Source organism: Mangifera indica, chromosome 4, assembly GCF_011075055.1.
Source record: "Mangifera indica cultivar Alphonso chromosome 4, CATAS_Mindica_2.1, whole genome shotgun sequence".
Taxonomy (NCBI): domain Eukaryota; kingdom Viridiplantae; phylum Streptophyta; class Magnoliopsida; order Sapindales; family Anacardiaceae; genus Mangifera; species Mangifera indica.
The window spans coordinates 5,659,086-5,675,911 of record NC_058140.1 but is presented as its reverse complement, the minus strand read 5'-3'; the positions used below and the strand labels follow the sequence as shown (position 1 = coordinate 5,675,911).

At 32.0% G+C, this 16,826-nt stretch overlaps 1 protein-coding gene across 1 annotated transcript; it reads right to left on the bottom strand.

Moving 5' to 3' along the window:
* Positions 1-609: 609 nt before the first annotated feature.
* LOC123213190 lies at positions 610-1,670 on the bottom strand. The gene has a single exon (XM_044632572.1). The coding sequence runs from the start codon at positions 1,568-1,570 to the stop codon at positions 1,043-1,045; it is 528 nt and encodes a 175-aa protein (XP_044488507.1). The 5' UTR covers positions 1,571-1,670; the 3' UTR covers positions 610-1,042.
* Between the last annotated feature and the right edge of the window lie 15,156 nt (positions 1,671-16,826).

Sequence of the window (16,826 nt, the reverse complement as noted above, 5' to 3'; positions counted from 1 at the left end):
ATGCTAATGTCTATGTCATAGCGATGATGATGTATGCACATATGCATATGAACATGGCATGGCAGACAAAACATAGACTACTGCCAAAGCCTTGTCAGTATGTCACAGCCTTTTGTGGTCCCCACATTCGTTATTCTACTCAACTTCCACGTCGGCCCCATCACATCACATTTTTTTTCTCCGTTAACCCTCTGCCCTTCTTTTATTGACACAATTTTGTTAACGAATAAAAATATATTGAGTAACCAATAAGGTTATGAGTATTATTTTTTTAATATATAAAATATATATATTTTATTTTATTTTAAATTTTAAATTATTTTATTATTTAATTTTATATATATATATATATATATATATATATATATATATATATATATACACACACACTTAATTTTATTAAAATATAACTAACCAATAAACCGAAGATTTAACTGAGTTGAAAGACATCTGTCATCTGACAATACAATCGTATTTTTTGAGACATCACACACGCGTCACCTTGGAAGTTCTATCCTGGGATACATTTTATATAATAGCTGGATTAATTTTTAAAATAGAAAAGCATCCAGTGAAGGAAAGCCTAACCTTGCCTGTGACGTTACAGTGATGCAGTAAATGTGTCATTATGTAAAAGTAAGGGCTAATAGAAAAAACACAGAATTACTGACAACTTACTACCAACACCCTCAACGTCTCTCAGTACTTTTCTTTAACCGTCCAGTCAGAAGTTAACGGGCCCATACTTTTTCTTTCTTTGTTTTCTCTTTTAAGGGACAGTAAGGTCTTTTCCCATCGTTGACGTCTACAAACTAGGTCTATATAAGAGAAATAAAAAGACAAAAAAGACATCGACATGAATCATTTTTCCTCTACTCCATTTTAATCTTCTAAAAAGATACAGAGGGGTCGCATGAGTCTTTCTACAAAATAAGAGGGATGGAAATAATTCCTGTATTTGTCTAATCAGTACAGTACCTGCATGATTTCCATAATTACTTTGAATCCCTAATATTTCTCCCTCTTTTCCTTTTAACAAGTGCTACATGAATAGTTGAGACTGTAACAAGGTATAGTAGTTAGCTGTTTGATCTTCAAGCTCCCACAATCCATCACCTAGAGCAAACCCTCCATCTCCACCACTGAAGCCTATTTCTCCATACTCAGCGCTATTCACCCCAACTTCTATATTTGGAATCCCAAGCTCATCATCTGATGCTTCTAGAAGATGCCTAATAACTCTCTCTCTATCATCTTCTACATCTTCCTTTGAGCAAGAAGATGTCGAAGACTCTGTAGTACAATCTTCCAACGTTGTACTAGAAGCGTTTGTAGGGTTGTTTTCATGGTCGGTCTCAGTGGAGTTTGGACAAGGAAGATTATCAAAGATTAAGTCTGAGGAAATTTCTTGTTGCAGGTTTGTGATGAAGGATGACAAGTCCGATGAAGACTCGTCTTCTTCATCTTCAAGGAGAGAAAGTATGTGGCTATACGACTTGTAGCGCTTTGTTTCTTCAATGTCCTCAATCTCTGCCTCTTCTCTCTGGCGTTTAGATTGAGTCTCTGCCATTGTTGGAGAGAAAGACAGGAAAATTAAGGAAGAGTTATTTTTGTAACAAAGAGGGTATGAAGAGAGAGAGGAGAGGTTGAGAAGATTTATATAGAGGGGAAAGGAAAGTGGAGTTTCGGTCAAAATGAGTTAAACGAGAAAGTGAAAATATTTAATAAATATTTTATTGTTTTAGGAAAAGATTCTTTATAAAAAAGATAACTTGTTCATGTGTTGCTTGCTATTCCCTGTTTTTAAACCATTGGATTAACTTTTGTGCGTGTCGAGGAGTATTGAACGGTGAGAGATCAAAATAGACGTGAGGTTGATAGAAAATGACAAAACTAGATAAGTAGCGTAATAAAAACTAGAGGAAGGCAGGCAGGCAGGCAGGCAGGCAGCGTCAGGATCTCTTTATTTATTGTAATAAAATTGGTCCCAGTTGAGTAGATAAACGTACTGCAGCTGCAGTAACAAAATGTACCATAATTTCTGGAGAACTCTAGGGCCTATCAGATAATTAGATCATACAAGCTCTGTCAGCTTTGCAGATTGAATAGGATGGCTGAGCTGGGGTTTAACAGTATAAAATCTTGTGTTTTTTTTTTTTTAAGTAACAGTATACTATAAAATCTTGGCCTACCTACTCCAATTAATAAATAATAATAATAATATATATTAAAAACTCAAGGTGATATTAAGATGACGAGGGGTGTTTCCGTTATTTAAAAAAGATGGGTTGATTTCAATTGAGTGTGCAGCGGAGGTGCTTGATGAAGGTACCACAACCCAACTTCCCCATACATCTTTTTGGCCAAAGGACTATTGCCCATCCAAGGGATGCTGTTTTCTCAAAATTCTCTTAGTTAATTTTGAAAATCTTATTTATCTATTTATGGATAATTAAAATTAATAGTTTCAAAGATAAAATCATCATTTTATCTATATTATTAAAAAGAACTTAAATTTGATTTAATTTTCTCTCCTAAACCCTAAAAATTAACAATTTTTCTTAATCCAAATTTTAAAAAATAGCATTTTCCCTCCTAGGGTTTTCAATTTTTCAAATTCAATTTTTCGACGTCATTTCTTCCTCTCCGGTGACCTCCAACACCTCTTCCTCTCTGGCATGGTCTCCTTCCGATGACTCTCCTAGGAGTGGTCGTCGACGAAGATGAGTGGTCTCTGTTGAGACAAAGACGACTCGTCTTCGTCGACGATCACACCCAGGAGAGTCGCCAGAAGAAGACCGCACCAGAGAGAAAGAGGCGTTACTTGGAGGTCGTCAGAGAGAAAAAAACAACATTGAAAAATTGAATCTGAAAATTTAAAACCTTAGAGGAGAAAATGTTGTTTTTTAAAACTTGGGTTGGGGTGAAATTATTAGTTTTTAGGGTTTAGAGAGGGAAAATGATATAACTAACGGATTCAGTTAATTCTAACAGCCCATATGTGGGTAAATAAAATTTTCAAAGTTAAGGGGGAGAAACTTGCGAATTGTGCATACTTTGGGTGGGAAATAGTCCTTTGGCCTATCTTTTTTCGTGTTTTGTCATGTCGCTCTTACTGGGACCAATACTTTTCTTTCCTTCCTCTATAAATAATATATAACCCCAACCCAATAATATCTACCAGTATTTCTCATAAATATTAAATATTTAAAATCAAAAATCAAAATTTAGAATGGAAGATGGATGGAATGGAAGTGGTTCGATCAAGCCCAACAAAACTTTCAGTTACAACTACAAAGGTTTACTTTCCCACATGAAACCTCTTACAACAAGGTCCAACCAACCAAATTAACTTACTAATGTTTGGGTGCATTAGAAAAAAATTAGCTTTCAAATGATACCTCCACAATATCTGTTTCATCCTAAATGCTAGTTTTAGGTTGGCTTTAACAATACAAGACAAATTTCACGCCCTCCCAAATGTCTTTTGAAATTTTAATACATGTAGGTATACAATGTAATAAAATGACAAGCATTAAAATATTGAAGACGACCAAATGGAGTTTAATAAAGTTGGATTGTGGGATTAATTAGGATCCAAATCACGTGTATTGTTTATATTCAATTCAACTTAAATATAAAATATTAAGGTTGTCGGACTTGGAAATGGAGATCCACATTAGTCGTTGCTGCCTTTTGTATTGATTATAAACTACAACGTAACACACTGTCCCATTCTCCAAACTTTCATTATCCGGAATTAGTTGGTGTTTCTTGCTATAACCTATTATATCACATGAGATATTAAATTTTTTACCCTTTTTTTAAACCGTGTAATATATATATATATATATTACTCATCTCAAATCTTAAACAAAAATATCATAACAGTAATTATTTTTTTCAAAATATCTCCGTTGATGTAACTGTTATAGAGACTCATATAGAAAAAAAGAATACCACAACAGTATATTTTCTCTTTTTCCTCAGTGTTCTAGCAAAGAAATGAATTTTTGCAACATGAAAAAAAATTTGAAGCATGATAATTTTTTAATAGAGAAAACATCTGTGATTGAACAATAAAACCCGTGAGAGAAATTCGGAGAAAAAAATCACTAGCCATTATAAAAAGATTCAACTTAGACATAAGGGAAGGAAAGACAAAAAATTACCAAATTTCTTTAGAGAATTCATATTTGTTGCAAAGATTTCATAACAAAATCATTCACATTCAGGTCAGTCTTGATTTAAGGCTTTTATGTTATTTGTGTTCTTAATTAACAATTGAAAATCAAATAATGTAAGGTAGATTCATGTTTATGATTTCGTGTGAAATATAATTTTGTTGTGATTTTAAATTGTTAGATTGTTTAATGTTGTGATTTCATGTTGTTGTATTGTTTAATGTCGTTTAATATTGTATTGATGGTTAAAAAATACGAAAATCTAGTTTTGGATGAAAACCAAACAAAGAACAGATTGGCGGTAAGCCAGGAGTTGGCTACCAACCCCCTTGGTCCCACATGGAAAAATGCTGTTTAAACACAGGTGTTTAAACACAATTGTTTAACGCCAACACCAATCCATTGCATGCCTTATAATGCCCAGGGTTTTAACATAGGTGTTTTAATGTTTATTTTAAGCCAATATAGAAAAAGTTACATTTAAGATTCGTTATCGAAGGCAATTGAATTTAGGTGATGATAATGTGATGAGATATGTTGGTGGGAATGAAAGAGGGTTGTGCATTGACATAAATGTTGATTTTGAAGGATTCATAACAAGAATAAGCTAGCGTCTATAACTCGATTGAAGTTAGTTAAATGTGCACGTATTTACCCTAGGTGATATGGGTCCAATGAAGATTGTAGACAATGATGATCTGGAGTATTTGATGGTTGAAGCAATAAGTTTACAAGGATCGATCAAACTCTATGTTATCAAGAGTCCAATTGACAGAAGGGACAATCAACAAGCTGAAGATGTTTATGAGGAAGAAAATGAGGATTGTCTGACAGACAAGTGGGCACAACTACAAAGTTTCCAAGAGTTTGGTGGGAATTATAGTGATGATGATAATAATGACCACATGGATGAAGATTATGGAGTAGAAGGTAATGAAGATGATGACGATGATGATGAATTCTCAAGGTTTGATGAGGACATGTACGGTGTTCCAAGCTAAGACATTGGTAGAAGTCAAAACCATGCTTGTAATAAGGGGGTCGAAGGTAGCACCAGACATCATGACTCTATAAATATTGGAGCATATCCAAGTCACATCCACAATCCAAATTCATTTTAATGGGCTCTTGAGCTTACTATTAATGTTGAGAATACAAGTATTAGTAATCAGATGACACGAAGGGACAACCATTTGCAAGTGATAGGTTTTATAATTTGAAGACAGAATTGAAAACATTATTTTAGACATATGCATTAGAGACAGGAATTCAATAGAAAGTTGGTCATTCTAATAATATATAGTATGAGATTAAGTGAGTACATCCACAATGTAAATGGTGGGCACAAATAACGAGAGAGAAAAATAGAGACAATTAGATGTTCTAATGTATGGATGAGACACACACTTGTCCATGGGATCAAATATTACCACAGGATAGACAAACTGGTGTAAAGTCATTGGGGAATGTACTTAAATTAATATTTGTGGTTGATCACATTTGTTGACCGAAAAAAATTATTTTAGACATGATAGATAGATACAAAATCAACATTTCTAACATGCAAGCATGATGTACCAAAACATATGCATTAAATACATTATGAGGATCTCCCAAAGAGTTTTTCATGCTATTGCGTGAGTATTGTCACAATTTGGAGCTTGAAAACCTGAGAACTATGACACATATTAATATCGATTTGAAAAATAGGTTCAAATTTTTCTTCATGTATATAGGTTGTTCAATAAGAGGATTCCAACAATTCTGTCGTCTGGTGATATGTATTAATACTTCATACTTAAAAGAAAAGTATCTTGAGTCTATTTTCATTGTTGTTGCGAAGGATGCTTATAATCAAATTTATTCGCTTTGGGCACAGGGAGAGAATTGATAAGTGGGCCCTATTTTTGACATACCTACACATGTGCGTTGGTGATTTTCTGGATTTGGCAATTATTTTTGTTTGCCATCATTCAATAATTTTTTTGGTAGTGAACGTATTGCCTTATGCCTATAATAGATTTTGTAATTACCACATAAAAGATAACATGCATACGCAGTTTAAAAAAACCGAACATATTGAAGAATTATTATGAAAAACTACTAAGGCATATCGTCTTAAGGACTTCCAAGCTGCCATGAGTAGAATTACCTAGGTAAATCTTATTGTGGTAGCCTATTTGTCCGACATTGGGTATGAAAGATGGGCATATGCTCACTTTAGAGGATAATAGTACAACATTATGACGACTAATATTGCTGAGTCTTTCAATGCTTTGATACAGACTACTTGCGATTTGCCTATCACCATATTAGTTGAGTTTTTGAGCAGCACAATGCAATATTGATTTTTCAATAGGCAAAATATGGCTAGTATGTATGACTAAAATTGGTTTGAGGTTCTCTTTTCATTGCGTTTATTAGTTGTTTTTATAAGTCAGAGATCTCACCTATTAACACCATGAGCTGAGGGTAAGCTTACTGGATATGTGTTCAAAGCCCATCAACATGAAACAATATAAAGTCCATGATTCACGATAACAGGTGTTCATCATGAATATTCTCCACCGAACTTGTGACTGTAAGAGATTTCAACTTTCTCAGATTCTATGTGCATACGCCATGATTGTTACAAGGTATAATAACCTTTTAGACTGTGTATGATAGGTCAGTGCATATTATTTGACAGATTTTTTATGAGAGGTGTACAAAGAAAATGTTAATCTACTAGGGGATCAATCAACTTAGGAACCATCAAATATACCTACGATTTATCTTCTAATGATAAAACAATGACGGTCTAATCGTCCTTCCAACTATGTAAGAAGATCTTCACAAGGAGAGGAAGTCTAACAACAAAACTATAGTCGATGTTATCAACTTGGCCATAATACTTAAATTGTCTGAGTCTAGCTTCGGTGCCAACGATTTGCTCGTCTTGTGTATCAAGTAGAGGATAAGGACGAGGTCATTGTAGTCATAGAGCAACCAATATAGCCAAATAGATTATCATGGCTAATTTTCTTTATTGTAATTTTAAGTGTATATATATTGCATGTTTAATTTATCTGTTGGGTTTTGTCTAAATTTTAATTTATTAATTTTTTATTTTCAGGCTCTTACATTTATGCAATGACAGTGGCCCAAAATAGCAGAATAGAATTATCGTGGCATTTATTTATTATTGTCCATTTTATGTATATATTGGATTTCATTGTATCATATATCATGTATTTTGTATTAACATGTTTTTGTAATTCATTTCATTTCATGAATAAGCATTAAAGAATAATCAAAAGGAAGTTATAATAGAAAAAGTAAATACATCACTGAAACAATAATAAAATGAAATCCAATTTGTATGCATGCCCACCCATACCTTAAGTGAAATCCTCGAAACTTGTGTTTTGACAATCCAATAAAATTTAATAAATATGACCAATTAAGTAAAATCCGGGAATAAATAAACAAACCTTAAATCTTAAATACTTACTAAAGGCTCTCACTTGGAATATGGTTGCGACTACTCACCTTCTTAGCCTCCTATAATGTTCAGATGTGAAGTTCAATAAACAATCTCGGGTAAGGTATTCTATAAACATAAGCAAAAAAAGGGCACAATCTCTACTTGCTACATCTTGTTTTGGCACGTCATGAACAGACTTGTATTGTAACATTGGTGGAGTCTCTAGTGGTTGGATTTCTTTTGATGTATAAAAATTAATTGTCTTCATTAGGTATGTTAGTGTCCTATATGACATCATTAACTTCTTCATTCTCTTTAAGCTAGTCGTATACATACAACTTCTAATTGTTGATATCCAATATATCGTACACCTAGTGTTGATTGTTGAAGTTAAAGGGAATGAATACCTACCAACCAATGAAGAGAAATAAGTATAGTTATCGATAACCGTAAACCCTAAACAACTTACATTTGTACACCACCTTGTTGACACTACTTAATGGCTAAAAGCATTCATTGGGTTGTATATGTAAGACACCATTAATTTCATATAAGAAAAACGATGGCCATTCCATATTTGCACCCAAACTTTTGAACTTATTGTAACATTCTAGAAGATATGCAATGAATTAGGTCGTAATAGTCATCCAATTACTATCTCAAAAAATTTACTGAGTATTTCTATGAAAGCTTTAATGTGTTGTGTATGCAAATAAGTTAGACCATAAGTTGAAAGTAATATCCAATATGAACGAAGACAAAGGAATGGTGTATATCGTGTTTTTCAACCATTGCTCTTGAATTACAATTTGGGTCCACCAAAGTTTGCTCACATTGGTTATCGTTCCATTCAGTCTCCTGAGGAAGACACGTCAACTATCATTATTTGAAGACCATGGTACCACAATAAGAACTCTGAGTAGTCCTCAACCAATCATGAGTTCATAAGACCTTCCTCAGATAGGGGTTATTTGTTCTTTTGCGTCTTCATTGGATCTGTGAAAGCTTATCAACTGCTTTCCTTTAATAACACATGTTTAAATGCTAACATTTTTTTGGTAGTCGATGACTTCTCAATAGTTGTTAGTGGGCCGTCCTCTTATTATTGCATATCATCGTCTGATGAGTCATCCAATTGGAAAAAAAAATTATGTTTTTCATTATTCTATAACACAACTAATTGAAATAATTAAAAAAAATTATAATAGATAATAACTTGAAATGATCTTGATGCCTAAACATACAAATTCTCAAATCTCATAATTCAATGCTTTAAGGAGGATTGAAGTTCTTACATCCCCCTACGAAACATCGATGCATGTTGTTACCACTGCTCCTACATCTTCTCATGAAACATCGATGTTTGCTATTGCAGTTGTTCTTATATCTCCCTATAAAGTAACAATGCTTGCCACTGTATCTCTCCATAAATCATCGATGCATGTTGCTTCCATTTGGCATGCATCATTGTAGCCTACTGGTCGAGTTACTACTAAATCTGAGAGTTGATAACTATTGCATGCTTAAGGATAAGAGGCATAAGAGGTAGACATTCTTGGAAGGGATACATGTATATTATGAGAGACCCTTTGTGACTCTCAAGGGTGCATGGTGCATGAGGATGACACTTATAAAAAAGATTCCTGTCTAATACAAGAAGTGCCAAAAACAACAAGTCAGGGCCCTTATAATGAGGATATTTGTATAGAAGCAGTGAAGACTTGAGGGCTGGCTATATAGGTGGAGAAAACCTGTGTTGAAAGGGATGCTATAGAGACATAGGGGAGTTGAGACCTAGTAGTTGAGGAACGTGAAAACCGTAGAGGCTACCTAAAAGGCAGTAAGACGAATCGACAAGGTATCATCATCATCATCCGAATCTTTAGATTTGTCATCTAATGATACATGTGGTGCCTATTCTTCTATAAACTCCAAAGCTTGTATGTACCATTTGAAGTCACGTTCAATCTTAGTCAGATGCAATGTAGTTATAATCCCCTTTTGGAACATTAAGAAAATTTATAAAAATTATTGAAATGAAAGATAAAACGATAAAATGTAAACCAAAGGTCTATTTCCCACCCAAGTTTAGATGCGTTCTCAAAGTTACACCTGTGAGGTTTGAAAAGCCAAAAATCTCACCCATCTATTTAAAATCTCAGTTAGGGTTAAGGGTAAAACCATCATTTAATAAAAAAATTAAAAAACTAATGTTTTATTACCTTTACCCTCTACAGTTTAAAAATCTTACAATTCCTCTTACTCAAAGTTTGAAAAATCAATATTTCTCTTTTAGGGTTTGCAAATCATTATCAGAAATGATGAAATTTATCATCACTGACTGCGTTGGCTCTCCCTCCTGTCTGATCTCTCCTTATCAATCAAAATTTAGGTACTAGAGTACTTAATTTTCTCTAATGAATATTTCTCTCTGAGGGTTTGCAAATTGTCTTCGTCGGAGTGTCTTTATCTTGAATGAAGACAAAATTTTGTCTTTGTTTGAAATGAAAAACGACCGTCAGAGGTCTCAGACAGGTATGTCGTCTTCATCTGAGATGAAGACACTCTAATAAAGACTATTTTGTTTTCATTGGAGGAAATCAAGTTCTTTAGTGCTTGGGATTTGATCGACAGGGAGAGATAAGCTAGAAATAAGAGCCAATGCAGTCGGACATGACGTTTTTGGCAATGGTTTGCAAACCCTAGGGGGGAATGTTGATTTTTCAAACTTTAGGTAGGAGAAATTGTGAGATTTTTAAACTGAAGAGGGCAAACGTAATAAAATTTTAGTTTTTAAATTTTTTTATTAAATGATGATTTTACCCCTAACCTTAACTGAGCTTTTAAACGGATGGGTGAAACTTTTGACTTTTCAAACAGTACGGGTGTGACTTTGAGAATGTACCTAAACTTGGATGGGAATAGATTTTCAAATTAAGGGGAGCAAACGTAATTAAATTTTAGTTTTTTAAAATTTTTTATTAAATGATGATTGTGCCTCTAATCTTAATTGAGTTTTTAAACAGATGGGTGAGACTTTTGATTTTTCAAATCCCACAGGTGTGACTTTGAGAACGTACCTACACTTGGATGAGACATAATCTTTTGGCCAAAAATATAAATTTATCAATGAACAACTTACCAGAGGAGCATCCTAAAGTTATCATATGTCATCCAAGGTCAGTAGTGTAATTGTCTTCCATTTCAGCATACGGGGGACCTGATCATTTACTTCTAGACGAACATAAGACATCGTATTGTGAATTGTCTCATAAATCCAATATTACACAATATACAACATTTATTATTAGTATTTACAATCGTCGATATAAATGTTAACTTCATCCATTATGCGATACTTAGAAAGCAATCCGGTATCCCAAAACATTATAGCCAAGCAATGAGAGCAGATTCGTGTAGGGCAGGTAATATTGTACATAATACTAATATTTGCTATGTATGCCCTTCTGCATCGAATCAATTGTTCTTTTCCATGTCACCATCCCTTAAGGGTAATGACTAAATGCATCTAAATTGTCAACTAAATGCAAAAAATAATCGAGTATTTTTTTCTGTTGTCCGCCCTTAATAGTCCTGTAAACGTAAAAAACAATATCGCAAACTTCATAACGTCCTCCTCATTGTCTCTCTAAATCTGATCGCCAATTGCTTGCTCAATCTCCTTATAGGATAACAACTTGTTAATACCTGGGAACTATTCCTCTCTCAATCGAGGCATCCCTGTACAATAAACATAGTTGAACATCTCCGTGTCCTCCTTGAATATTAGACTAGTGATAGCGTAAACTCAACAGGGTTGAATCGGAACTCAAGACCATTTAATTTAAACCACATTTCTTTTATTTGGTCCCTATGGTTAATCATACGAAGTAACATCGCATGCATCAAAACAACACTAAACCTTAGCTCCACCAAATCTAATAAACGTATGAAATAGGTTGCCCGAAAAATAGCTTTCTGAGTAAGTGTTAACTTGCTCCTAATTATAGAAATGATGTCCATCTTTGTTTGAAGCGTTATGTGCACTCGGAATCCGTATGCCTCATGGAATTTGTACGCCCTCTCCTAGTAATTGATTCCAAATGCTTAAAAAAATATATTAATTCAGTTATTACATGATGAAAGATTAATCAAAGGTAATTATTAAACAAAGATTAATCAAACAAACTGGGTTATCATTAAATTAATATGGTTGGCGTTAACTAATTCAAATAACTTTTCTGTTTTTCAAAATTAATAATGGTCTTAAAATTATATTTTAAAATGAATTTTTTCATATAATATAAACTATATAAGAAAACAGTTGAATTTGATGTGAGATTACTTTTTTTCTTTATTTACTTCATTTATCTTCCTAATGAGTATTTCTAATATTTTTAGATAAACTAATTACAACCCTAATTTTAAATTGGCATACTTAAGTTTAAATGTCATTTCACCTATGCTAATATAAAAAATTTAAACTCAATCACCAACATACTTTAAATTTTCGATCTCTCAACTCAAAGATGGATAAGAGATTGAATAATTCTATATTTAATAATTTTAAAAAATTTAAAACTCAATCATGTATTTCAATCACTAGCATACATAAAATAAATGCTACTCAACTAACCAGCTTGAGCAACATTTTATAAAAAAATGGATATATGTGAGATGTAAAAAAAAAGAAGATAATTTTATAAAAATTGTGGTAGAAAGAGTTGGCATCGCTGACAATGAATAAAACCTTTCGATTTGAATTTAGTTTGAATTAAACAATAATTCGATTCGAATCAAATTGAGATTTACATTGAATTTTTTAATTGAATTCATATCGATAAAAATTTGGTATGATACAATGTAGATGCTTATATTTTTATAAGGACACCTCACATGTTGTCTTGTCATTGTGTCCCAATCCAAGAAATTTTGTCGTTGGTTGATAATCGATGAAGTTGTCTATTAAATTTTCTTCGTGTATAGGAAAACAATCTGATGATCTCTTAAGCTATATATGTCTAATACTCTTATGCTATATATTATATGATCTTCATGGGAAAGCAAGCATATATGCTTTTGCAGAAAATATTTGCAAAAGCATGTAGAGATATGTACATTCACATGAATGAACACATGGAAGCAAACAATCATGTAGAGATGTATTCTGCATATTCCTTAAGAATATATTCTTTGCAATATTCTATGCAAAGAATATATTCTTTTCTTATTTGCATATTTTATATTTTTTATATGTCTCATGCCAAGGCCTTCCTTCAGACTGCATGCTCTTCACAAGTGGCTTATTGGATTATTTTTTAATGTGTTGCTTCAATATTAGATTAACACCAACCAAAATTTAGGGAGATAAGATCAAGAAAGTTTAAATATTTTTTAGGTTTAATCTAAAAATTTAACTAAAATGTTTTTTAAATTCACTTGATCAATCTAACACATATATAAATCTTGTTTTAAATATTAATACTAAAACTTTACACATGTTCTCTCTCTGCAATGCATAAAGAGAATAGCATTGTTTTGTCTAGTTTATCAAGGTTGAAGATAAAGATAATTTAGGTATTCCAACATATAAATTGATAAAAATATTAGAGTGTAAAAAATGTGGTATAAATATATATGTGGGCTCAAATTAGGATAAAAAATTCAATATCCCATATCACATACACATTTCTTCTTTCCATACAATAAATTAAATATTGAGATTTAAAAAATAATAAAAAATTAGGGTGTTTATAAAAATTAACCACACCATTGACTTTTATACCTATAAAACCGGTTCTCTTGTTTACACATCCCCTTTCCTCTACCCTTCCAAAATTTTAAATTAAAAACTATTTTTGCTTATAATATTTAGCAAGATTACACAAGAAGTTCAATTTATCATAACCATATATACTAGTTTGACAAAATTATCTCTATATATAATAATTATTTTTTTCATTCAACACATTCAACAGGAATATTAATTCAAGCTTTACAATAAAATTTTCAATCAAAGTCTAGTTCTTTCAAGTTTTGTATGTTTTGAGTTGAAAAGTTACCACACACTTCATTTTTCTCATTGCATTTCGCCATTTTTTACTTTGTTCATCATTTTTTGGCAATGTCGGTTGCATTTCTTCATTGTTCGGTGTCCACTCTTTGCTTTTTATTTTACGAAGAGGGATACAAGGTTAGGGTTCTTACATTTCATGTTATATTATTCTATTTTCTTCCCAACTACTCTTCTAAGCATATCTCTTTATGTTTTTAGGGCTTTTAAACAAATTAAGGTTTTTGGGTTTTGAAAGTTGATTTAAAAAATTTTAGGGTTGTTTTGGTGATTGAAGTTGTGAAAGTATTCGAGATTTAAGAGACCAAAAATATTTTGTTGGATTCATGAATCATTTTTGCAAATATAGGCCGAAAAACATGACATGGGAGAGCATACAATCAACCAACTGTTCCTCAAGTTGTGTAAAAAGATTTCAAGAAACCTTTTGTTTGCATAAAAAAAATTACACAAGCCTTATGTCATATATAAATTTGGGGATTTTGTAATTGAAAATTTATTATGTAATTTGGGTATTGAGGCATGATGCAAATTTCAAGATTAAAGACAAGCCTGAATACAAGTTTTGCCAAGTGTTTAAGATGGCCAAAAAGATCAACCATAGGAATTGCAAAAGTCTTATGAAAATACTTTTTTTATTAGATTGAAAGCATTATAAATAAGCCATTCCTCCCTCATTTGTAACATATCCAAGAATCAAAGTTTCTATTATAATTTGAGAGCAAGTTTGAGGAATAATCAAGCTCCCTTACTTCATTTGAGTTAATAGAAATTTATATTTCTATAGAATCTCTAATTTGAAAATTTTTATTCTATTTTTTCCTAACATTGGGCAATTCGATTACATAAACTTGAGAAATATACATACATATACATACATACATACATACATACATATACATACATACATATACATACATACATACATACATATACATACATACATACATACATACATACATATACATACATATATACATACATACATACATATACATATATATATATATATACATATATATATATATATATACATATATATATATATATATACATATATATATATATATACATATATATATATATATATAATTTTTCCTTGCGTCAAATACATTTTATGTAGCCTCATACCTTCTCAAACAATAAAATGTGGCTGTATAAGTTTTTACCTAGGTCACATAATTTCTTAGGCATTTGATGTATTTACCCATTTTACATTTATTTCAAGAATTATTCAACAATTTACTAATAACGATTTTTCCAAATACATTATCTCATGTGTGTGGCACATAATACAAGATCATAGATTTTGAACAAGAGGTCAATGATCTATGGTGATTGAATATCAAATTTTAAGGAGGTCACACGAGGGGACAACAAGAAATTGTTTTGAAGTATACTCTGTTATATTATCTGCATGTAATATTGTTGGATGCAAAGTTGCACACAATGATAAAGGTGAAGATACTAAAACAATTGATTACTTGCCCTTGTTTAACAAATACTTATGAGGTATGGGGACATGTCATAAGACAACCAAATCCTTGACGAAGGTGATTCCTCTGAAACATGATAAGGTTTTTGCTAGCAAAAATAAGAAGACAAAGCTCCCTCATTGATTTTGCTGACATTATAGATAACTCGTGTACTTATGTCATAACTAAGACAAATTGGATATGCCTTATGTTGTCGAATTTATAATCTTGGTATTAGTTTTGTAGGTTTAGATATATGAGACCTCAGATAATCTAATGAGTTAGGTGGAGCTAAAGGAAATATACATTTCTCCAAAAAGTTGAAATGGAATACTAGAAACTACCTAACATGGGAAGATGCAAACAACATATTGAATGGAATAATTGTAAGTTACTTGAATTAAAAGAAACTTCAAGAGTAAATGTTTAACTTCTCATAAAAAAAATTTGATAACTTATTTTCTAACAAATGTTTAACAAGTCCATGTACTTAGTTAGCCAATTTTAATTGCTTTTGAAAACCATACTAATATATCGATTTGTTGGAGTTCCTCATGGTGCATGGACAAATAGTTGATGAGTTGGTGTTGGCGATGTTGACCATGATAAAGGCATTATATTGTTGAAATAATTGGCTCTTTAGGTCCTACATCAATTAATTTATTCTTTTTGTATTTTACCAAATGCTATAAATAAAGACCTTAGTTTTAATTCAAAATCATCCTAAAACAATTGTAGTCATACACAATTGTATTGAGAGAATCCTATTATTAGGGATCTCTAATAGTTTATTTTCCTTTGTAACTATTCTTTCGAGATAGTGAAAGTAGTCAACGGTGTCGAGGACGTAGGTACATTTACCGAACCTCGTAAATTCTTATGTTCTCTTTCTTTTATTTTTCTGTATTTTATTTTCTGCCTTAATTATTTATTATATTCAATAGCATAGAAATTGTGTTTTATATTTTCGCTACACAACAAGTGGTATCAGAGCCTAGGTTTAGGACAATGAGTAGCTATTTATATGGTTATGTGCATGTCTAGGAAAATGTTGTCTAAGGAGGCTTTGTCCCCACCAATCTTTCCTGGGTATTTTCCTGGTGCATATATTATCATTTTTTGGCACTTACTACTATCCTAGGTTATAGTAATTTTGTTTTAGCTATTGAATATAAATTTGTGAAACTCGGTTATTTGAAAAACTATCTACCAAGTAAATTGTAGTCAGTAAAAAATGACATCGACATCAACAAAGACAATTGTGACAACTGCAAAAATTGATGTGGAAAAATTTGATGGCCGAAATAATTTTGGCTTGTGGCAATATGAAGTGATGGACGCCCTGTTTCAAGAAAAACTTGATATGGCTCTAGAGGAGAAAAAACCAGAGAAGATGGATAACAAAGAATAGGTGAGGATCAACCATCAAGCTGGTAGTACAATCCGTATGTGTCTTTATAGAGAGCAGAAATATCCATTCATGAAAGAGACGTCTGCATGTAAGATGTGGAAGATATTAGAAAACAAGTATATGAAAAAGAGTAATGAGAATAGACTTTATTTGAAGAAGAGACTATTTCGTCTTCAATTGAAACCTGGTACAAGTATAAGTGATCATATTGATACTT

Excerpts from the sequence above, each read along its gene's own strand:
- LOC123213190 (XM_044632572.1), bottom strand. The coding sequence starts at position 1,570 with ATGGCAGAGACTCAATCTAAACGCCAGAGAGAAGAGGCAGAGATTGAG.